This window comes from Eriocheir sinensis, chromosome 29, assembly GCF_024679095.1.
Source record: "Eriocheir sinensis breed Jianghai 21 chromosome 29, ASM2467909v1, whole genome shotgun sequence".
NCBI lineage: Eukaryota > Metazoa > Arthropoda > Malacostraca > Decapoda > Varunidae > Eriocheir > Eriocheir sinensis.
Genome location: NC_066537.1, coordinates 8,524,922 through 8,549,563, shown reverse-complemented (window position 1 = coordinate 8,549,563; position 24,642 = coordinate 8,524,922). Strand labels below are relative to the sequence as shown.

General features: G+C 41.6%; 1 protein-coding gene across 3 annotated transcripts in view; it reads right to left on the bottom strand.

Moving 5' to 3' along the window:
* Positions 1-24,642, bottom strand: part of LOC127004979 (guanylate cyclase 32E-like) — a 142,458-nt gene that overhangs the window by 11,148 nt on the left and 106,668 nt on the right. For all 3 annotated transcript variants that reach the window (XM_050873351.1, XM_050873352.1, XM_050873353.1), the window contains 6 exons: positions 22,290-22,532; positions 14,321-14,497; positions 6,691-6,811; positions 5,333-5,518; positions 2,577-2,742; positions 1,410-1,550 (listed from right to left, as the gene is read on the bottom strand). In XM_050873351.1, the coding sequence (XP_050729308.1) occupies positions 1,410-1,550; positions 2,577-2,742; positions 5,333-5,518; positions 6,691-6,811; positions 14,321-14,497; positions 22,290-22,532 (1,034 nt within the window). The remainder of the gene's footprint in view (positions 1-1,409; positions 1,551-2,576; positions 2,743-5,332; positions 5,519-6,690; positions 6,812-14,320; positions 14,498-22,289; positions 22,533-24,642) is intronic.

Here is a 24,642-nt window from a genome sequence, read left to right as displayed (position 1 = left end):
GAAAGGAAGGAGCAGCGTCAAGGATATTAAATTATAGAGTGTCGCGAAGGCGGTAGAAGCATGTAAGAAGGGAAACTGAATAGTGAAGGAAAGGAAGTAAGTTCAAACGAAAGGAAATGAGTAGAGGAAAGGAAGGAGAATTGTGTAAGGAAGGAAAAGAGAGTGAGTTTGATTGATTAAGAAGTAGCAGAAAAATAGAGAAAAAGAAGGAGAAGCGTGAAGGAAAGCGAGTCAGGTTGTTAGGTTGAGAAGTAGAAGATAATGAGTAATGATTAGAGGAAAGGAAGAGAAGCATGTAGGAAAGGAGAGAGAGTGAGTTTGATTGATTAAGAAGTAGCAGAAAAATAGAGAAAAAGAAGGAGAAGCGTGAAGGAAAGCGAGTCAGGTTGTTAGGTTGAGAAGTAGAAGATAATGAGTAATGATTAGGAGTCAGGTTGTTAGGTTGAGAAGTAGAAGATAATGAGTAATGAGCAGAGGAAAGGAAGAGAAGCGTGTAGGAAATAGAGAGAGTGAGGTTGATAGATTAAGAAGTAGCAGAGAATGAGTAGAGGAAACGAAGGGCAACCGTGTAACAAAGGAATAGGGGTGAAGTTGTTAGAATAAGTAGAAGAAAATGAGCGGAGGAAACCAAGGAGAAGCGTGTAAGAAGGGAAAGTGAGTGAGATTGTTAGATTTAGAAGAAGAAAGATGTTGAAAGACAGAAGAGAAAGAAGATAAAGATGGAAAGAAGAGAAAGAAAGTATGGACATTATGAAGAAGGCTGGAAAGGAAGGAGAAAGGAGAAAGATTGAAAGATTAAGAAGTAGAAGAAAGACAGAAGAGAAAGAAGATTGAGATGGAAAGAAGAGAAAGAAAGTATGGACATTATGAAGAAGGCTGGAAAGGAAGGAGAAAGGAGAAAGATTGAAAGATTAAGAAGTAGAAGAAAGACAGAAGAGAAAGAAGATAAAGATGGAAAGAAGAGAAAGAAAGTATGGACAGAATGAAGAAGGCTGGAAAGGAAGGAGAAAGGAGAAAGATTGAAAGATTAAGAAGTAGAAGAAAGATATTGAAAGACAGAGGAGAAAGAAGATAAAGATGGAAAGAAGAGAAAGAAACTATGGACAGAATGAAGAAGGCTGGAAAGGAAGGAGAAAGGAGGAAAGTTTCTTCCTCCATTCCTTCTTTCCTTCCTTTCCTCCTGCTTCCCTCCTTCCTACCTTACATCCCTTTCCTCAGTCCCTCCCTCACTCCCACCTTCTCTCCCTCCCTCCCTCCCTTCTCTTCCACATCCCTTTCTTCCTCCATTCCTTCCTTCCTTCCTTTCCTGCTTCCCTCCTTCCTACCTTACATCCCTCCCCTTCTTCCCTCAGTCCCTCCGTCTCTCACTCCCCTTTCCCTCCCTCCCTTCCTTCCCTCCCTCCACATACTTGGGCAGCATCCTGAGTAGTAGTATCTCCGTCTTCTTCTTCTCCTCCAGCAGCTGCTTCGTCCTCTCCTGCACCTTCCCCTCCAGGTTGTAGGCGTACTTCTCCAACATAGCCAGCATGTTGTCCACGATGTTCAGCTTCCTACGCACACACACACGCACATACGCACACATAGAGAGGTAGGAAGGTAGAAAGTGGGACAGAAGGTTGGGGTGTTAGCTCGCAAAATAGGAAGAAGGAAAGGAAGAAGAGAATAGGAAGAAGGGAATAGGAAGAAGGGAATAGAAGGAAGAAGGAAATAGAAATAGGAAGGAAGAAGGGAATGGTTAAAAGGGAATAGGAATAGGAAGGGAAAAAGGAATAGGGAGATGGGAGGAAGGTTGGAAAATTAAAATAGAGGAAAAAAGAAAGTTGAAAGATAGAGAGGAAAGGAAGATAAAAGAGTGAAGGAGAAAAAGGAAGAAATACACACACATACATACATACACACATACGTACATACATACATACATACATACATACATACACAGGTAGATAGGTAGACAGGTAAAAAAGGATAGCAGAAGGTAAAGTTGTTAGTTCACACACACACACACACGCACACACACACACACACACACGTTGGGGAGAGAGAGAAAAAAAAGCAGGTCGTTAGCAAAAGATTACGTGGGTCTTTCTGTGTATATGTGTGTGTTTGTTTGTTTGTTTGTTTTTCGTTCGTGTTTTTCTATATAATATTTTTTCACTTTATTTTCCATCTTATTTATTATTATTTTATTCTATGTATGTTGTTATTAGATTTTTTTTTAGTGTTCTTCCTCTCTCTCTTGTTCTTCTTTAATTGCTGTCAAACTTTTATCTCTCTTTTCCTTCCCTCGCTTTACTTTTCATACTTTCTCCTCTTCACTCCTTCCCACTTTCTCCTCATCCCTTTTTACCTTCAACTTCTTCAGCCAATTTTTTTTCTTCTCTTCCTCTCTCTCTTGTTCACCTTTAATTGCTGTCAAACCTTTTCTCTTTTCCTTCCCTTCTTCCAACTTTCCACACTTTCTCCTTTTCTTTCCCTCCCATTTTCTCCTCAACCCTTTTCACCTCCAACTCTTTTCTCCCTACGTTTCTTACCCCCTCCCCCTCCCCCCCCACCACCATCACCACCCTCATACTCACAGTCCCGCTTGCATCTCCTTAAGTTTGAGTCTGACGCCCTTAAAGTCAGGTCGCTCCTCAGGTAGTGGGTTCCAACACTCCCTCAGGCACCCCACCACGTACTCCGCCGCCTTCATGCCCTCTAGCGGCGGCCGAAGACCCTCCTCGCACACTTGACGAAGGATCTCTGCCGGGGGGAAAGGGAGAGAGAGGGAGATCGGTTTATTAGCAGGTGAAGAAGGACGGGAATGGAGGTAGGAAGGGAGGGATGTTGATTGATTTAGGAAGTTGAAAGTTAGAGAAAGATAAAATGATAAGGAAAGGAGGTGAAGATGAAAGGTAGAGAAAGAAAGGGAGCTATTGGAAGTAGGAAGAGGGGAAAGGAAGAAGGTTGAATGATTGACATGTATTTTTGAGAAGGAAGATAAAAGATAAGGAAGGAAGATAAAAGTGAAAGATGAGAAAGAAAGGAAATATGGAAAGTATGAAGAAGGAAGGGAAGGAATAATGAGGAAGGGAAGTTGAAAGATTATGAAGCAGAGGAATTAGAAGTGTAAAGATTGAAAATAGAGGAGAAAAAAGAGAAAGTAAAAGGAAGAATGGAAGGAAGAAGAGAGGAAGGTTGGAAGATTAAGAAGCAGACGAAAAAGAAAATTGAATGATAAAGAAGAAGAAAGATAAGGTACATAGGAGGGAAAGGACGAACGTTTGGAAATTAGGAAGAAGGAGAGGAAAAGAAGAGGAAGGAGGGAGGAAGGGTGAAAAATTGAGACGTAGAGGAAAAAACAAGGAAAAGTAAAGAGGAAAATACAGAAAATTATTAGAAAAAGAAGGAAAGCATGGAAAGTAGGAAGAAGGAAAGGAAGAAAACAAGAAGTAGGTTAGCAAATTAAGACAGATGAAAAAAAAAGTTGAAAGGTAAAGAGGAAAATACAGAAAGTGAGAGGGAGAGAAAGGGAGGAAAAATAGGAGGTCAGGCAAAGGAAGAGGGGAAAGTTTGAGAGCAGTGAGAGAAGAGAAAGGAGAGGAAGAGAAAGGGAGATAAAAAAAATGTCCGTGCAAGAGTTGGAGAGGAAGGATGGAGGAAAAAACAGGGCGGAGGGAGGGAAAGTTAAAGATAAAAAGAATGAGAGAGAGAGAGAGAGAGAGAGAGAGAGAGAGAGAGAGAGAGAGAGAGAGAGAGAGAGAGAGAGGAAGGGTAATTAGAGCAACAGAACAAGGAGGAGGAGGAGGAGGAGGAAGGTAAAGAAATGAAAAAAAAATGAAGGTAAGAAAGATGAGGTCAAGAGAAAGGAATAAGGAAGGAAGAAAGAAAGAAAGAAAGAAAGAAAGAAAGAAAGATAGAAAGGAAGGAAGGAAGAAAGAAAGAAAGAAAGAAAGAAAGAGAAAATGAGGTCAAAAGAAAAGACGATGAAGGAAAAAGAAAAGAGAATAGAGAATAAAGAAAAAAAAGAAGATAGAAAGTGAATGGGAGAGAAAAAATAAATGAGGGGAGAAGAAAACGAAAAAAACGGAGGAAGAAAAAGAATATGGAAGGGAGCTGAAAAAAAAGGAGGGGAGAAGAAGAAAAAACGAAGGGAAAAGAAAGAAAAAAGGGGAAAAAGAGACCGGAGGAAAAAAGAAAGAGAGAGAGAGAGAGAGAGAGAGAGAGAGAGAGAGAGAGAGAGAGAGAGAGAGAGAGAGAGAGAGAGAGAGAAAACAATAATACGGCATTTCCATGCATTCATTTATTACACACACACACACACACACACACACACACACACACACACACACACACACACACCCCCCTCCACACACAAACACACTACCCCCTACACACACACACACACACACACACACTTCTTACACCCCACACATGCACTCAGATCCCCCCACACACACATTTTCACCCCCCCATTCACACACTCCCCCCTCTAACCCCCCATCCCCTTCTCCCCTCCTCCCCAACATACGCCTCGAAGGTAAGACCAACACTCCAACATTTCATTAAGCGTAGCGCGGATCAGCTTACCATTACGCTAAACACGATGTAAGGCTGACTGATACACTGTGTTATTGCGAGAGTCTAAGGGAGCGGAGGAGGGGAAGAGGAGGAAGGGGAGGGGGCGTTGGAGGAAGGGGAGTGGAAGGGTGAGGGAAGAGAAGGAAAAGGAAATGGGTGAGTGTGAGGAAAGAAGGGGAAGAGAAGGGGGGGTAGGAAGGAGTGGGAAGAGTTGGGGGGGGTAGGGGGGAGAGAGGGGACAATGCGGAAAGAGTTGAAGGGGGGAAAAGGGGGAAGGGGTGATAGAAGAAAGGGAGGAGAGAAGGGAATGGGGAGGTGAGTAAGGGAAGACTGGGGAGGCTGAAGGAAGAGGGAAAGGGGGAGGAAAGATGGAGGAGGACGAGGGAAGAGGAGAGAATGAGGAAGAGGGGGGAGGGTAAAGGAAGAGGGGAGAAGGGGAGGAAAGAGAGAGAAAGGTAAAAGAAGATATGAGAGATAAAAAGAAGTGGGAGGGGAAGGGGAGGGAAGAAGGAGGAGGATAAGGGAAGAGATGATAAAGGAAGAGAGAGGAGGGTAAAGAAGGAGGGGGAGGGTTAAAGAAGAAAGTGAAAGATGAGGAAATAGAGGGAAGGGAGTTAAGAATGAAGGGAACAAGAGCAAGGATAAAATAAACCCCATAGGATACACTCAACATCCTACACACTCACCCAGCAGACCCCATAGGATACACTCAACATCCTACACACTCACCCAGCAGACCCCATAGGATACACTCAACATCCTACACACTCACCCAGCGGCCCTAGTTTCGGCAGGAGCGGTCCCCAGGGTCCTTTGCGCCCCACCACCTCGTATAGGATAACCCCAAAGGAATACACGTCCCCCTTCGGTGTGCCCCTAGGATGCGCCGAGGGGTCCTGCAGGAGTTCCGGGGCCGTCCAAAGCCTCTTGCGTGGGTCCACCTCCTGCTCTGTTGTGGCTGTGAAGAAGGAGAGGGCATGGTGAGAGAGAGAGAGAGAGAGAGAGAGAGAGAGAGAGAGAGAGAGAGAGAGAGAGAGAGAGAGAGAGAGAGAGAGAGAGAGAGAGAGAGAGAGAGAGAGAGAGAGAGAGAGAGAGAGAGAGAGAGGAAACAAATTAATATAGCAAATAAAAAGAGAGAAAGAACGACTGTAGGAAGGAAGAGGAGGAGGAGGAGGAGGAGGAGGAGGGAGGAAGCAAATTTAATAGTCAGGAAAAGAAGGAAAAAAAGGAAGGAAGGAAGGAAAGAAATATTTACGTGTGTATGAACCTGACAGGGATGAATAGAGGAGAGAGGGAGAGGGAGAGGAGAGATATAGGAGGGAGGGAGAGAGGGAGAGACAGGTATGAATGGAGGAGAGGCGAGGAGAGAGGGAGCGAGGGAGAGAGGGAGGAAAGAAAAAAGGAAGGTGGAGGAAAGATAACACAGTGAGGTTGGAAAGGGAGAGAGACAGATAGGAAGAGATGGAAAAGAAGAAGGAGGAGGAGGAGGAGGAGGAGGAGGAGGAGGAGGAGGAGGTTGATAGGCAGGTGAAGATAGTCATGATGAATAAGCCATGATAAGAGAGAGAGAGAGAGAGAGAGAGAGAGAGAGAGAGAGAGAGAGAGAGAGAGAGAGAGAGAGAGAGAGAGAGAACGAAACTAGGTAATATACATAAGTAAAGAGAAAGAAAAAAATAAATAAAGTGGATAGCTCAGAGGAAAACGAGAGAAAAGGAATGAGAAAGAACACACACACACACACACACACACACACACACACACACACACACACACACACACACACACACACACACACACACACACACACGTTTCCCCCCCCCTCAACAACCCTCCCCCCACAGTTCTCTCTCTCTCTCTCTCTCTCTCTCTCTCACACACACACACACACACACACACACACACACACACACACACACACACACACACACATAAAAAATACACATGAAAAAAAACATTCCTTCCCTCACAGGTAAACACACACACACACACACACACACACACACACACACACACACAAACGTACCCAGCCCACAAAACAAACACAGGTACTTCCCCCCGTTTCCCTAAACCCCCCTCCCCCCTCCTCCCTACCCCCTCCCCCCCCAAACACGCACAGGTATACGTTTTCACCTTTGAACTCGTGCAGGCCGTAGTCCGCAACCTGCAACACCCAGCGCGAGTCCACGAGGCAGTTGGACGAGCGAAGCCTGCCATGGGACACGATCTCGCTGTCGTGGAGGAAGATCATGGCCTGCAGGAGGAGGAGGAGGAGGAGGAGGGGGAGGAGTAGGAGGAGGAGGAGGAGGAGGAGGAGGAGGAGGGGGAGGAGGAGGAGATGATAGGAGAGGAGAGGAGAGGAGAGGAGGAACAAAAGAAGAATGAGGAGTAAAAGATCAGAAGGAGGATGAAAATGATTGAAGGAAGGAAACAAGTGAGGAAGAGGAGGAGGAGGAGGAGGAGGAGGAGGGGTTGTATTAGAAGTGTGCAATGTAGCAAAATAATGTGAAGGAGGAGGAAGAGGAGAGGAAGAAGAGGAAGAGGAGGAGGAGGAGGAGGAGGAGGAGGAGGAGGAGTCACGTGATTACAAAAGTTGAAGAATAATGAGAAAAAAATCGAACATGTCAACAAAGAGAGAGAGAGAGAGAGAGAGAGAGAGAGAGAGAGAGAGAGAGAGAGAGAGAGAGAGAGAGAGAGAGAGAGAGAGAGCAGGAATTTAGAACCACACTCTCAGACACGTGATGAAAAATGTTTAATTCAGATATCTTCCCTCCTCCTCCTCCTCCTCCTCCTCCAACTCCTCCTCCTCCTCCTCCTCCTCCTTTCCCTCCTGAGATGTTTGGACAGTAGTAAACAATTAATTAATTTTGTTTTTGTTGTTGTTGAGGTGATGATGATGATGGTGGTAGTGATGATGGTGGTGGTGATGATGGTGGGGTGATGATGGTGGTGGTGATGGTGGTGGTGGTGATGATGGTGGTGGTGATTTTCTTCTTACGTATCGATCTTAGTCTTCTCTTCCTCCTCCTCTTCCTCCTCCTCCTCCTCTTCATGCTCTCTCCTCTTTCTCCCTCTCTCTTTACCTTTCCCATCTTCTCTTCCCTTCTTTCCATTAACGTTCCCCTTCTTCCATCATCTTCCCATCTACTTTTTTCCCTTCCACGTCTCTTTTCTTCAGCCTTCCATCATCTTTCAAGGACAGTCTTTTCGTTTTTCTCTCCCTCTAATCCCTTTCCCAATCCCTTTTAGGCGCCCTTAATCCTCCTTGTCTCTTTAAATCCTCTTATTCTTAAATATCAGCGTACCTTAATCCCTTTTGTCTACCTGAACCCTTTTAGTCTCAGTTAAACCTCTTCTTACATCCTTAGTCTCCCTTGATAATTATAGACTCCCTTAATTAACTCAGTCCCCTTAATTGTCTTCGTCTCATCATAAGCGAGTGTATCCTTAGGCGTAATTAGGGCGCTAGGAGATACTCAGTCATTTATATGCAATCACTTTCCCTTTTTTTCTTAATTTTTTCATGCCTGTAGGAGATAGTCATTTATGTTTCCTCAGTTTTCCTTCGCTTTACGTAACTCATTAAGGCCCATTCTCTCAAACATTTCAAGGGAATACACACCCACACGTTTAAGAAGGTTTCCGTATATATATATATATATATATATATATATATATATATATATATATATATATATATATATATATATATATATATATATATATTTACAGCAGAGGAGACAGTGCATGGGCGTAAAATAAAAAGAAAACAATAATGAAAAAAAAAGCCCGCTACTTACTGGTCTTAAAATAGAGTAGAGTGGCCAAAAAGAGAAATCAATTTCGGGAGGAGAGGTGTCCTGATACCCTCCTCTTGAAAGAGTTCAAGTCGTAGGCAGGAGGAAATACAGATGAGGGAAGATCGTTCCAGAGTTTACCAGTGTGAGGGATGAAAGAGTGAAGATGCTGGTTAACTATTGCATAAGGGCTTTGGACAGTATAGGGATGAGCTTGATCAGAAAGTCGTGTGAGGCGAGGCCGCAGGAGGGGGGGAGGCATGCAGTTAGCAAGTTCAGAAGAGCAGTCAGCGTGAAAATATCGATAGAAGATAGAAAGAGAGGCAACATCGCGACGGAATTTAAGAGGTAGAAGACTATCAGTAAGAGGAGGAGAGCTGATGAGACGAAGAGCCTTAGACTCCACTCTGTCCAGAAGAGCTGTGTGAGTGGAGCCCCCCACACGTGAGATGCATACTCCATACGAGGGCGGACAAGGCCCCTGTATATGGAAAGCAACTGTGCGGGGGAGAAGAACTGGCGGAGACGATACAGAACGCCCAACCTCGAGGAAGCTGATTTAGTGAGAGAGGAGATGTGAAGTTTCCAGTTTAGATTTTGAGTGTTAGTATTAGGTAGTTTTATGAGGTTTGTGATAGTTTTACAAGGCTTTCGCACCATGACTGACAAAACACTCAAGGGAACCCGACTAATCTCCCTTGTGGCCTTGGGGAATTATTGTTGTGGGATCCGAAAGCGTCTGAGATTACGGGCCTTAGAGCAAAGCGTTTAGCCAATACCAGATGCTCCGCGCTGTGAGTGAGTGAGTGGAGGAGTTAGCGGTGATGGGTCGTTAGCGGCGAAGGTGGACGCAAGGAAGGTGATGGTGATGCTGATGGATATGTAGATGATGATGGTGATAATGGTGGTGATTTTTATTTTATTTTTAGAGATGATCTGTTCTGTGAGTGAAGGGAAACTGAGGATGGAAGAGTTAGCGATGATGCGTCGTTAGCGTTGAAGTGGAGGAGAGAAAGATGATGGGTGACTGGAGGTGATGCTGATGGTTGTGATGAAGATGATGGTGATGACAGTGGTGATTTTTTTTGTAGATGATCCGTGCTCTGAGTGAGGGGAAACTGAGGATGTAAGAGTTAGCGGTTATGGGAAGTGGAGGAGAGGAAGGTGATGGTGATGCTGATGATGATGATGGTGATGATGGTGGTGATGGTGGTGATTTTCTTATTACTTATCGATTTCTCTTTCCTTTGTCTCTTCCTCCTCCTCCTCCTGTTATTTCTGTAGTGAAAAAATGACAAAAAAATATATATAATGATTTTTTTTTAGATTGATGATGATGATGATGGTGATGGTGGTGATGGTGGTGATTTTTATCTTCCTCCTCCTCCTCCTCCTCCTGTTCACCTATTCTGTATATGATAAAATGAAAATAAAAATATAATGACCAGTTTTTAGATTGATGATGATGGTGGTGGTGGTGGTGGTGGTGATTTTCTCATTGCTTATCGATCTCCATCTCCTCCTCCTCCTCCTCCTCCTCCTCCTGTTCTGTATATGATAAACAAAAAAAATATTATGACCTCAGTTTTTCGATTATTTTTTTGGGGGTCAACATTTCTTTCAACAGTGACCGCGAATTTGACCACACGGAGAACATTTATATACTCAGACGTTTTTTATTTCATTTTTTGGGGTGCATATGAAAGTAGAGGGCTTGTTTGTTTGCGTTTTCAGAGGCGTGGGAAAAAAATAAACAACTGTGACCTTTCGGATTTTAGGTTCGTTCGTTATTTTTCTAGTTCGTATAAATTCCACCTTTGCCAAACATCAATCAGCAACTTTCTATTCCATCCATACTACCCCATACTTTTCCGTACAATCCATACTTTTCATACTATCCATTCTATCCTAATCTTATCCATACTTTCTGCTCCTCCCTCACACTTCTCTTTCACCTCCCTTCTCTCCTTCCTATATTTCTTCTTTTCTTTTCTTTATTCCCCACTTTACTTCTTTCTTTCCTTCTCCTTCCTTATAGTAACTACTCTTTCACTTTCCTTCTTTCCTTCCTATATTTCTTCTTTCTTTCTCTTTCTCCTCTTTTTACTTCCTTCTTTCCTTCTTCTCCCTTATTACAGTAACTACTCTTTCACCTTCCTTCTCTCCTTCCTGTATTTCTTCTTTCCTCCTCTATCTCCTCTCTTTACTTTCTTCTTTCCTTCTCTTCTTTATTTCTTTCCTTCGTTTCTCATATTTCCACGTTTTTTTTCATTCTCGTTTTTTCCCTGTTTCCTGTTTCTTCCTCCTCCATTTTTTTCTTCCTCCTCCTCCTCTCCTTTTCCTCCTCCTCCTTTATTCTTTTTGTGCCTCTCTTACCACCACCACCATCATCATCATCATCATCATCATCATTCTTTAATTAATAACCCACTGCTGGACAAGACCTTTTCAAACATGTTCTATCCACCTCTCTCTCTCTCTCTCTCTCTCTCATATTGGGTTACTTCATTCTCCTCCGACATAAGTTCTTATTTAATCTCCCCTTCTGTTTATTTTTGGGGTCCTTTGAATTTCTACTCCTCCTTCCATTTCATTTAAGGTCATAAGCGAAAAATATGGGAAGTAAGCCAAGCATGGAGGTTCTAATTTCATCTCCCCTCATGTTTTCCTCTTTTTTTTTTAGGGGGAACTCACCTCTACTTCGCCCGCAATATTATTTTCGGTTATAAGCGAGAATATAACAGAGAAATCAGCGAAGCCCGTATTCTTTTCAATAAGTTGAGCCTCACAAATTGGGTATCGATCGGCACACACACACACACACACACACACACACACACACACACACAAGGTCAGTTATCAGCCGCTATCGTCATGGGATTGGTATACTCTCATCGCCCATAGAGGGAAAAGCAATGGTACAATTTTCATTCATCAGTGGCTGGTACACACACACACACACAGACACACACACACACACAGACACACACACACAGACACACACACACACACACGCACCTATCCAGCCCCTCCCCCTACTTGCCTGGCCCCGCTTTCAGTACGTCAGCAGTATAGCGCCGCTCCCGTGACCCTAATTTGCTCGCGGTCGCTATAAAAAGGCGGAAACTTTTCTGAAATTCTTCTATTTACGAGAACGCACTTTGCATGGCACTTTTTCGTCACCCCAAATTTTTTTAATTTTTTTTATCGTTATAGTTTTACATACCCCGCGAACACATCACTTCACGACACGGTTTTTAGTAGAGATTTTTCGTCTCCTCCTATCGTGGGTGGTTTGGAAGGTTGTTGATACGAGAAGAATGATTAAAAAGAAGAAGAATGATAACTGCCAAAGAAGAATGACAACTGAATTCCAAAACTGACAAAGAAGAATGATTAAAAAGAAGAAGAATGATAACTGGCAAAGAAGAATGACAACTGAACTCCAAAACTGACGAAGAATAATAATAACAATTCCAAAACTGTCAAAGAAGAATGATAACTGAATTCCAAAAGCGTCCTCATTTTCCTCTCTTGATATAACGCTGAAGTCGAACGAAGAAGGAGGCTATTCACTTTTTTTGGCTTCTATTGTGATTGAGGGAACGGACGGTGATACTATTATTAGCATATGTTTTCGAGGGTTGTCAAAATTACTTCACGTTCTGAGAGGCTTCTAACTTTCTTGGATACCTGCACCTAAGCTTAATGAAAAAAATGGACCCTGGTACCTGTAAATACCTGCAAATACCTGTAAATACCTAATGAAAATATGGACCCTGATACCTGTAAATACCTGCAAATACCTGTAAATACCTAATGAAAATATGGACCCTGATACCTGTAAATACCTGCAAATACCTGTAAATACCTAATGAAAATATGGACCCTGATACCTGTAAATACCTGCAAATACCTGTAAATGCCTAATGAAAATATGGACCCTGATACCTGTAAATACCTGAAAATACCTGTAAATACCTCTATATATCGTGTTGTTTCGGTCGTTTTCATATTCACGTTTTGAGAGGGTTTTAACTTTTTTTTTGGCTACCTCCACCTAATCTTGATGAGAGAATGGGCCTTGATACCTGTCAATAGCTATAAATACCTCTATATATCTTGTGGTTTTGGTCGTTCTCATATTACTTTACGTTCTGAGAGACTTTTAACTTTCGCGGCTATATGCACCTTATGTTGATGAGAGAAGGGAGTCTGATACCCGTCAATATCTATAAATACCTGTGTTTTAAATCCTTCACCTAATGATGAAATATGGACCCTGATACCTGTAAATACCTATAAATACCTCTATATATCGTGTAGAGGGTTTCAACTTTTTTTATCCCTTCACCTAATCTTGATGAGAGAAGGGAGTCTGATACCTGTCAATATCTATAAATACCTCTAAATATCGTGTGGTTTCAATCTTTTTCTTATCCCTGCACCTAATCTTGATGAGAGAAGGGAGTCTGATACCTGTCAATATCTATAAATACCTCTAAATATCGTGTGGTTTCAATCTTTTTCTTATCCCTGCACCTAATCTTGATGAGAGAAGGGAGTCTGATACCTGTCAATATCTATAAATAACTCTAAATATCGTGTGGTTTCAATCGTCTCCTTATCTCTTCACGTTTTGAGAGGAACCTAACTTTTTTTTTTTACCTACCTCCACCTTGTCTTAATGAGAGAATACCTGTCTATACCTGTAACTCGAGCGTTTTCCGATTAATTAACGTTCCGCATCTTATACCTGTAATTGTCATATCACTTCACGTTTTGAGAGGAACCTAACTTTTTTTTTTTACCTACCTCCACCTTGTCTTAATGAGAGAATACCTGCCAATACCTGTAGCTCGAGCGTTGTCATATTAATTAACATTCTCCATCTTATACTTGTAATTGTCATATCACTTCACGTTTTGAATTGGACCTATCTTTTTTTTTTTTTTTTTACATCAACAAAAAGAGTAAAAAAAAAAAAAAAAAAAAAAAGCCCGCCACTCGCTGCTCCCATAATAGATAAAGGTAAAGAGTACCCAAAAGAGAGGTCAATTTCGAGTGGAGAGGCGTCTTGATACCTACCTTCCCCTCACCTTTGGATGGATGGACAGACTAAATACCTGTAAATACCTCTGAATATCGCGTGTTTTCGATCGCTTCCATATCACGTCACTTTCTGAGAGGCTTTTAACATTTTTGGCCACCTGTAAATAGCTTTAAATACCTCTAAATATCGTATGGCTTCAATCGCTTTCACATCACTTTACCTTCTGAGAGGCTTTTAACTTTCTTGGCTGCTTACACCTAATCTTGATGAAAGTAGGGAGTCTGATACCTGTCAATATCAATAAATAACTCTGAATATCGTATGGCTTCAATCGTTTTCTCATCACTTCACCTTATAAGAGGCTTTTAACTTTCTTGGCTACCTGCATTTTACCTTCATGAGATGATGGATAGAATACCTGTAATACCCTCTAAATTTCATATGGTTTCGATCGGTTTCACATTACTTCACGTTCTGAGAGGCACAACATTCATGGCTACCTTCACCTTACCTGAATGAGAGAATACCTGTAAATACCTGTAAATAGCGTATGTTTTCTCTTTCCGATTGATGTCAAGTTGATTCACGATTTGAGAGGCACTAAACATTTTTGCCTCTTCCTGTAGTTCTCATGTAATTTCACGTTTTGAATTGGACCTACCTTTTTAACTTACGTTCACCTTATTTTTGGATGGATGGAGAGACTAAACACCTGTAATAACCTTCAAATATTTTATGGTTTCACTCTCTTTCACGCGCTTTGAGAGGGACCAAACTTTTTTTAACCTACCTGTTCCTGTTACCTGCAAATAGCGTATGGTCTCGGTCTACCTGTATATTTCCTTAATTAAATAGAGGATGAATCCCAGTACCTATAAATAGCGTATGTATTTTCGAGCCACCTGTATCTTACCTTAATGAGATCCGCGACGAGGGAGGCGCCGAAGAGGTCATCCTGGGGTAGGTCATCGTTCATCAGCACGTCGTGAAGGGAGCCGCGCGCGCAGTAGGTTGTGAGCACCACCACTCCCCCGGCCTCCACGCACGCCCCCACGAAGACAGCCAAGTTCTCGTGTCGCACCTCTCGCATCTGATGGACGTGGTGATAATGATGTTGAGGGTGGTGGTGGTGGTGGTGGGAAGGGAGAAGGCGAGGAAAGGAAAGGGGAGTAGGTAAGGGGAGGTAGGGTGATTTGTGGGGAGTAGAAGAAGAAGAAAGGGTTGGGAAGGGGTTTAGGAAGGCGCAGGGACGGTGTTTTGGTGGTGGTGGTGTTGGTTAGAGGTGTTGAGGGAGGTGGTGGTGGTGGTGATGGTATGTGTTGACGGGATAATGAGAGGGGATGAGTGGGGGAAATGGAAGAAAATGGGAGGAGGGGAAGAAGGGAGAGAAGAGGAGGGGAAGAAAGGAAAGGGGAGGAGAGGAAGAAGGGAGAGGGTAGGGGAGGAAGAAGGAAGAGGGGAAGAAGAGGAGGGAAAGAAGGGAGAGGGGAGGAGGAGAGGAGGGAGAGGAGAGGGGAAGAAGGGAAAGGGGAGGAGAGGAAGAAGGGAGAGGGTAAGAGGGAAGAAGGGAAAGGGGAGAAAGAAGGGTAGGAAGGGAAGAGGGGGAAGGAGAGGAGAGGAAGAAGGAAGAGGGAAGGAGGGAGAAGGGAGGGTAAGAGGAGGGTAAGAGGAGGAAGAGGAGGGAGGGTGCTTGGGTGGTGTTTGTGGTATTAAAAAAAAATTGATTACACACACACACACACACACACACACACACACACACACACACACACACACACCCTGACTCTCCCCTCAAAAGAGAATATCTAAACATTGTGAAAGTAAACAAACAAAGAATTTAACAAACAAACAAACAGAATACTTGATCTTTGAAGGTCTCTCTCTCTCTCATTTTCCTTTCCAAGACTGTCAATTATTCAAACCATATATCTATCTGTCTGTCTGTATCTATCTATCTACATATCTATCTATCTATCTCACTTGTTCTCATTTCCCGTCTCGCTTTTTCTTCTGTTTCTCTTTTATCTTTTATCTTTATTTTCCGTTCTATATCTGTCTGCCTCTTTATCTGTAAGTCTATCTATCTATCTTTTTCTCTATATCTTTATCTATCTATCTATCACTTGTTACCATTTCCCGTCTCTCGCTTTTTCTTCTGTTTTCTATTCTTTCTTTTATCTCTATTTTCTGTTCTGTATCTGTCTGCCTCTTTATCTGTAAGTCTATATATCTATCTTTTTCTCTACATTTCTTTCTATCTATCTATCACTTGTTCCCATTTCCCGTCATTCTTTTTTTCTTCTATACTTTCCTTCTCTCATTTATCGTAACTTTCTCTTCTGCCTTCTTATCTCTGTGTGTCTATCTATTTTCTCCTTTACATATCTTTTTATCTATCTCACTTATTCCCATTTCCCGTCCTTCGTTTTTCTCTTCTGTTTTCCATTCCCTCTTTTATCATAATTTTCGCTCGCCTTTACTTCCTTTTCCATTAATTCTGTAACGTCACCGAACGAAGCGACAGAGACAAAGAAAAATCCACTAACAAATAATCGATAACACGTCTTTCTGCTCTTTACTTTTTTTTCTCTGCCTCGTATTGGATTTTGGAAAGCACTTAGGACCGGTATTTCGTTGTCGCTTTCTATCTGTTAACTCAGAATAACGAACATGGTGGTTTTAAAATTTCTCGGTTCTTTCTTTTTTATCTATGAATTTCTGTATCAAGCTGTATTTATATATGTCTTATCTGTTAACTTCCAGCTCTATCGTTTCCTTTTTGTTAGCTCAGAATAAAGAAGTATGGTGATTTTAAAATTTCTCAGTTCTTTCTTTCTTATCTATGAATTTCTGTATCAAGCTGTATTTACCTCTGTCTTATCTGTTATCTTCCAGCTCTATCGTTTCCTTTTCGTTAGCTCAGGATATCAAAGTGTGGCTGTTTTAAAATTTCCCAGTTCTTTCTTTCTTATCTATGAATTTCTGTACCAAGCTGTATTTATATATGTCTTATCTGTTAACTTCAAGCTCCATCGTTTTCTTTTTTACTAGCTCAGGATATCGAAGTATAGGGTTTTAAAATTTCTCAGTCCGTTTCTCTCTTATCTATGAATTTCTGTATCAAGCTGTATTTACCTCTGTCTTATCTGTTAACTTCCATCTCTTTCGTTTTTATCTGTTAGCTCAGGATATCAAAGTATGGTTATTTTAATGTTTCTCAGTAATTTCTTTCTTATCTATGAATTTCTGTATCAAGCTGTATTTATATATGTCTTATCTGTTAACGTCAAGCTCCATCGTTTTCATTTTTACTAGCTCAGGATATCGAAGTATAGGGTTTTAAAATTTCTCAGTCCGTTTCTCTCTTATCTATGAATTTCAGCTCAGGATATCGAAGTATTATTTACCTCTGTCTCATCTGTTAACTTCCAGCTCTCTGGTTTTTATCTGTTAGCTCAGGATATCGAAGTATGTCGTTTGAAATATCCCAGTCATTTTCTCTCTTATCTATGAATTTCTGTATCAAGCTGTATTTATTTCTGTCTTATCTGTTGATTTCCAGGTCTAACGTTTTCTTTTTGTTAGCTCAGAATAACGGAGTGTGGCGTTTTGAAATTTCTCAGTTCTTTCTCTCTTATCTACGAATAACTTTCTCTTCCCATCTATGTTTTTCTATCTATATATGTGTAAACGATAACTTCCTCTCAATTCTATCCATATATAATCATCTATTTGACTATATCATTCTATATTTATAAGTATCCATATGTCTATCTTTCTGACTGTTTATCTATTTATGGCTATGGCTGTGTCTTCGTATCTCTATCTATCTATCTATCTATCTATTTATCTGTCTGTCTACGCATCTGTCTCTTGTTGACATTCCAAAAAAATAACTCGAGCATAATGACGAATGACTCTTCCCAACACGATGTAATTAATTCTCTCTCTCTCTTTCTCTTTTTCCCTTCAAGCGAGGCGATGCAGTAGCGTTTAATTGCTTCACTCATTTTCTCTCCCTTGCGTTCAGACTGGAAAAGACGATTAGTGGTTGTTTTTTCGTCTGTTTTTGCTCTTGTGTTTTCATCCCGGTAAATGTCTCTCTGTGTTTTCGTCCCGGTAAATGTTCGTCCCTTCCTTTTTTGTTTTCTTTATCAATGCCAAGAGTCTCTGATCGTGGAATAATATCTCGACGTGGAGTTCTTGTTTGAGTGGTAAGGAGAAGAAGAGATGTTTGTTTTTTCCTCCGTGTCCTTCTTTATTTTCTTTATCAATGCCAAGACTCTCTGATCGTGGAATAATATCTCGACGTGGAGTTCTAGTTTGAGTGGTAAGGAGAAGAAAAGATGTTTGTTTTTTCCTCCGTGTTTTCGTCCTGGTGAATGCTCGTTCCTTCCTTCTTTGTTTTCTTTATCAATGCCAAGACTCTCTGATCGTGGAATAACATCTCGACGTGGAGTTCTAGTTTGAGTGGTAAGGAGAAGAAGAGAAGATGGTTGTTTTTTCCTCCGTGTTTTCGTCCCGGTAAATGTCCGTTCCTTCCTTCCTTCTTTGTTTTCTTTATCAATGCCAAGAGTCTCTGATCGTGGAATAATATCTCGACGTGGAGTTCTAGTTTGAGTGGTAAGGAGAAGAAGAGATGATGTTTGTGTTTTTCTCTTGTGTTTTCGTCTCGGTAAATGTCCGTTCCTTCCTTCTTTGTTTTCTTTATCAATGCCAAGACTCTCTGATTGTGGAGTGATATCTGGACGTGGAGTTCTTGTTTGAGTGGTAAGGAGAAGTAGAGATGATGTTTGTGTTTTTCTCTTGTGTTTTCGTCCCGGTAAATGTCCGTTCCTTCCTTCCTTCTTTGTTTTTCTTTATCAATGCCAAGACTTTCTGATTGTGGAGTGATATCTGGACGTGGAGTTTTAGTTTGCGTTGTGAGGAGGAGTAGAGAAGATGAATTAGTGATATAAAAAGGAAGCGCTATCTATAGTTTAAGTATTAAGTAATATTATAGGCTAAATTTTACTTCTTTTTATTTGCTTGTTTATTTTAGTTTAGCTTCGTATCCTTTCCTTTCCCTTCCTATCCTTTCTTTTCCTTTCCTTTTCTTCCCTTTCCTTTGGTTGTCTTTCCTATCCTTTCTTTTTTTTCCTTTGCTTTCCTTTCCTTTCCTTAATATCCGCAACTTATCGCATTCCTTTCCCTTTCTTTTCTTTCCTTTCTCTTCCTTTCCTTTCCTTTTCTTTGCTTGCCTTTCCTATCCTTTTCTTTCCTTTCCTCTGGTTGTCTTTCCCATCCTTTCCTTTCTTTTGCTTTCCTTTCTTTTTCTTAATTTCCGTAACTTATCATATACCGTTCCCTTTCTCTTCTTTCCTTTCTCTTCCTTTCCTTTCCTTTGCTTGTCTTTCCTATCCTTTTCTTTCCTTTCCTTTCCTTTCTTTTAATTTCCACAACTTCATTTCTCTCTCTCTCTCTCTCTCTCTCTCTCTCTCTCTCTCTCTCTCTCTCTCTCTCTCTCTCTCTCTCTCTCTCTCTGTACCCCTTAACGCAAATTAGAACACTAGACTTAACCACAACAAAGCAACATAAAAAGCACACACTCACAAAAAATAAATTAGACTTCCTACTTAATTCAACCCAGTGGCCTTTTCTCTCTCTCTCTCTCTCTCTCTCTCTCTCTCTCTCTCTCTCTTGTCCCCATCCCCTCTTGTTCTATTCACTACCACAAAAGTCTAGCACACAGCCACCCCTTATCCCTTATTCATTCCCTCTACTCTTCGGATCTCGCGGGTAGGAAGTCAACCACCGAGCCAGCCAGACAGCGAGCGAGCGAGCGAGGGAGCGAACGTATACTATGGCAAAGCCGCTTTTCGTATTGTGCACTCCCGAAAGACGAAAAGTTCCGCGCTCAGGTAAATGGTTAATGACGTCGGTAATGGAAGTCTTGTGCAGGGTGAGAGTGTAAAAGTTAGATTGGTGGAACAGGTAGAATCGGCCAGGTGGCTTGTAAATATAAATGGTAGATACTGATGGATAGATTTAGACTGATGGATAGATGGGTTGATTGATGAATAGGTGAAGCGGTAATGAAGGTGGTAATTGAAGTCTTGTGCAGCGTGAAAGCGTAAAAGTTAGATTGGCGGACCAGGTAGAATTGACCAGGTGGCTTGTAAATATGAATGGTAGATAGAGAGATAGATTTAGAGTGATGGATAGATGGGTTGATTGATGAATAGGTGAAGTGGTGATGAAGGTGATAATGGAAGGCTTGAGGAGCATAAGAGCGTATCCACTTGTAAATATAAATGATAAGTAGAAATAGATAAATAGATTTAGACTGATGGATAGATTTGTAATTAGATGAATTGGTGAAGTAATGAAGTTGCTAATTGAAGTCTTGTGCAGCGTAAAAGTGTATAGACTTGTAAATATAAATGATAAGTAGATATAGATAGATAGAGTTAGACTGATGGATAGATGGGTAGATAGATGAATAGGTGATGGGTTGATGAAGATACTAATTGAAGGCTTGAACGGCGGAAGAGTGTAAAAGGTAGATGGGTAGAACAGGTAGAATCTGCCAGGTGACTTGTAGATATAGATGGATAGATAGATAGATAATTAGTTAGTTAGTTAAATAGGTTAATATATAGATGGATAGTTAGATAAATAGAGGGATAGTTATGTATGTCTATAGGTATGTATTTACGTATGTATGTGGGTAGGTAGAGAGAGAGAGAGAGAGAGAGAGAGAGAGAGAGAGAGAGAGAGAGAGAGAGAGAGAGAGAGAGAGAGAGAGAGAGAGAGAGAGAAAACTTGGGTCACCTTAGGCCTTTGAACTCTGTAGACGGAAGCTCCTCCTCCTCCTCCTCCTCCTCTTCCCCCTCCCATGTCATTTGTACTCTTCTTCCCTCCTCCTCCTGTTCCTTGTTCTCTCTTCCTTTTTTTCGTCCCCTTTAATTTTTTTCTCTTCCTCCTGTTCCTCCTGTTTTTTTGTAGCCTACTTTTTGCCCTCCTCCTCCTCCTCCTCCTCCTCCTCCTCCTCCTCCTCTTCCTCCTTCGTTTCTTAGTTCTCCGGTTTTTCCTTTTCCTATTACATCGTTTTTTTCCATTTCCCATTTTCCTTTGATGTCATATTCCCGGCCATGTTCGTTGTCTTTGATATATTTTTTAGTTCCTGTAAGAGGAGGAGGAAGAGGAGGAGGAGAAGGAGGAGGAGGAGGAGATTGACGCGGAGGAGATTGTGGTAAAATTGGCGTTATTGTTGTTGTTAAGAGAGAGAGAGGGTTGGGAAGGGTAGGGCGAAGAGGAGAGAAGGAAAGGAGGAGAAAGGAAAAAAAAGGGAGGGGAGGAGGGAAAAAGGAGGGAAAGGGAAGGGAAGGAGGGAATTGGAAATGGGAGGGAAAAAGGAGAGAAGGGAAGAGGAAGGGGAGGGGAAGGGAAAAAAAGGAGATAGGAGGAGGAGGAGGAGGAGGGAAAAGGGAGAGAAGGGAAGGTGGAGGAAAAAAGAATGGGAGGAGGAGGAGGAGGAGGAGGAGGAAGGAGAAGAAGGAGGGGAAGAGGAAGGGAAGAGAGAAGGGGAGGAGGAAAAGGAGGGAAGGGGAGGGGAAAGAAAAAAAATGAAAGAAAAGGAATAGGTAAAATTTAGAGAAGGGGAAGAGTAGAGAAAAAGAGAGAGGAGGGGAAGGAAGAAGGAAGAGGTGGGAAAAGGGAGAGAAGGGGAGGTGGAGGAAAAAAAAGAATTGGAGGAGGAGGAGGAAGGAGGAGAAGGAGGGGGAAAAGGAAGGTCAGATATATCAATTATTGTGCATTTTCTAATCTCTTCCTCTTTCTTTACCGTTTCTCTCTCTCTCTTTTCCTTTTTCCCACCTCCAATTTCATCATCAATTTTTATTCCTGCTTTTTCCTACGTGAACTATTTTTTTTCTATTCCGTATTGACGCCATTTTCCTTTTATTTCTTTGTTTCTTTATTTATCTCCTCTTTATTTATTTCTTTATCTCCTTGTGTGTGGTTTCGCTTTCCATTATTTTCCTTCGCATTTATTTTTCCTTATTTTTCTTATTTTTTATTGATGCCATTTCCCTTTTATTTCTTTGTTTCTTTATTTATCTCCTCTTTATTTATTTATTTATCTCCTGGTGTGTGGTTTTGCTTTCCATTATTTTCTTTCGCATTTGTTTTTCTTATTTCTCTCGTGCTTTGCTGTTTCAATATTTGGTTTTATTCCTATATGCCCGAACCTTCCTTTCTCTTTATTTTTCCTTTCCTCTTCTTTTCCTTCCTTTTCTTTCTATTGCCTCCTTTTCTTATTCCTTTCCTTTTCTCTTTCCTTTCCTTTCCTTCCGTCGTTCCTTTCCATCCCCTCTTCCTTCCTTTTCATTACTTTCTTCTTCCTTCCTTTCCATTACTTTCCTTTTCCCTTCCTTTCCTTTCCTTTTCCCTTTCCATTTCCTTACCTTCCTATTCCCTTACCTCCTCCACTTCCTATTCCCTTTCTTTTTTCTTTTCTTTCCTCTGCGTTTTTTCATTCCTTTCCTCACCGTTCTTTTCATTCCTTTTCTTTCCCTTCCTTTCCATAAATTTTCTCCCTCCGTTCCTTTTCCCTTCCTTTCAAATTCCTTTTCTCCTACAATCCTTATCTCTCCCTCTTCCATTCCTTTCCCATACCTTTCCTTTTCCTGATCTCTCTTTCCCTTAACTCCTTTTCCTATCCCTTTCCTTTTTCTTCCTTTCCTTTCCTTTCCTTCCTCCCGTCGCTTCTTCTCTTTATCCCTTCCCCTCCTTTCAACCTTCCTCTATTGTCGGCAGTATTTCATCTCTTATTGTTACACACACACACACACACACACACACACACACACACACACACACACACACACCTTTACGCTCACCTGCTTTAATTCTTTCCTTATGGCACGAGTCAGGTCCACGGAGCGCCTCTTCACATGCTTCAGAGCAACAAGGTTACCCCGGTACACCCCCATGGGACAGTAGGCAACCCGGGGAACCTCACATGTCACCTCCCCCGTATTTGCTCCTCCTTTTCCGCCTCCTCCACGACGGCTACCACCTCCACTGCCTCCACCGCCTCCACTTCCTCCTCCTCCTCGCATGCTTTGTCTTGTTACTGGAATCTGGGGATGAGAGAAAATGAGGTTAAGAAGAAGGGTAGAGAAAAGACAGGATAAGAAAAAAAATGGGGAAGATGGGAAAAGAGAAAGGGAAATAAATAAAACGGGGTGAATAAGAAAATAGGATAAAGAAGTTTGACATGGAAAGGAAGAATGAATGAAGGTTATGATTAATTGGTATGGAAGGAAAGGTGAATGAGGAAGAGAAGAGAGGAAACAGGATAATAAAGTGGAGTTTGGATTAATTGATATGTGAAAAAAAAGATGAAAGAAAGGGAAGAAAGAAAGGGAAAAGGGAGAGAAAGGGGCGAGAGAAAGTAGGGTAAGAGGGAAAAATAGGGTTGAGATGAAATGATATGGATAAGATAATGAAGAGAAAAGGAAATACAAAAACAGGGAGAGTAAGAAGATGGATTGAGGATGGAAAAGAAGAATGAATGGAGGTTATGATTAATTGGTATGGAAGGAAAGGTGAATGGAGGAAGGGAAGAGAGAAAACAGGATAATAAAGTGTGGTTAGGATTAATAAATATGTGAAAAAAAGGTGAAAGAAAGAAAGAAAGAAAGGGAAGAATGGGAAAAGGGAGAGAAAGGAGAAAGCAGAAGAAAAAAAAAATGGTTGAATGATATGATAATGATAAAATAATGAAGAGAAAGAAAAAAAAAAGGAGAACAGGATAATAAAGTGGAGTTTGGATTAAATAAATATAGGAAAAAAGATAAAAGAAAGGAAAGAGAAAAAGGGAAAAGGGAAAGAAAGGGAAGAAAGAAAGGGAAAAGGGAAAGAAAGGGAAGAAAGAAAGGGAAAAGGGAAAGAAAGGGAGGAGAGAAAATTGAGTAGGAAGGAAAATGATGTTGGGGTAATTTGATATGGGAAATAAAATAAAAGAGAAACAAAATAAGAAAACGGGGTGAATAAGTAAATGAGATGAAGAAAGCTAAAAAAAAAAACAGTTAAGAAAAAAATGGGTCTGGGATGAATTGATATAAGGAGAAAGATAAAAGACAAAGGAAATAATTAAATGAGGTAGATAAGAAAATAAGATAAAGATGAATTGACACAAAAAGGATGATAGAAGGGAGGTGTGAGGAGGGAGAGAAGGTGAACAAGGAATATAGAAATGTGTGCAGGAATAAGATTGAAAGGGAGAGAGAAGGGACGAAATGAGAGAGAGAGAGAGAGAGAGAGAGAGAGAGAGAGAGAGAGAGAGAGAGAGAGAGAGAGAGAGAGAGAGAGAGAGAGAGAGAGAGAGAGAGAGAGAGAGAGAGAGAGAGAGAGAGAGAGAGAGAGAGAGAGAGAGAGAGAGAGAGAGGAGGAGGAGGAGGAGGAGGAAAGCGGATTACGAAAGTTTAAGAAAATAGGTGTATAGTATAGGTAAAGACGGGAAGAGGAGGAGGAGGAGGAGGAGGAAAGCGGATTACGAAAGTTTAAGAAAATAGGTGTATAGTATAGGTAAAGACGGGAAGAGGAGGAGGAGGAGGAGGAGGAGGAGGAGGGGGAAGAGGATTGCGGTGGGGGGGAAGAGGAAGAAAAAAATGAGGAGGAAGAGCGTGTGGGAGGAGGAAACGGAAGAGAAAGCGTAGGTGGATTGGAGGAGGAGGAAGAAGGATAGGAGGAGGAGGAGGAGGAGGAGGAGGAGGAGGAAGGAAAGCGAATCAGGAAATAACGGATACAAAAGAACATGTGTAACGATGAGAGAGAAAAGCGCAGGAAGTGGCAGAACAGGGAGGTAGAAGAAGGGAGAAAGAGGAAAAAGAGGAAAAAAAGAGAAAGAGGAAAGCGGAGAAAGAGAAAAGATACAGGAAATAAAGAGGAAGAGGAAAAAGAGGAAGAAGAACGAAGGAACCAAAGCGAATACGTCAACTCAAGGGAAAGAGACAAAGCAGTAAAAGAAGACAACCACAAAACTGCTCTAACGACAAGAAGAAGAAGAGGAGGATGAGGAGGAGGAGGTGATGAAGAAGAGGAGGGAGAGGAGGAGGAGGAGAAGGAGGAGTAAGTTAAGCTAGCAAGGAGGGCAAACAAACCAAATTGACATGAAGGAGAGAGAGAGCAAACATTTGAACCTGTTAAAAATGTTTACGTCCTGACATGAACCACTAAGGGAAAGAG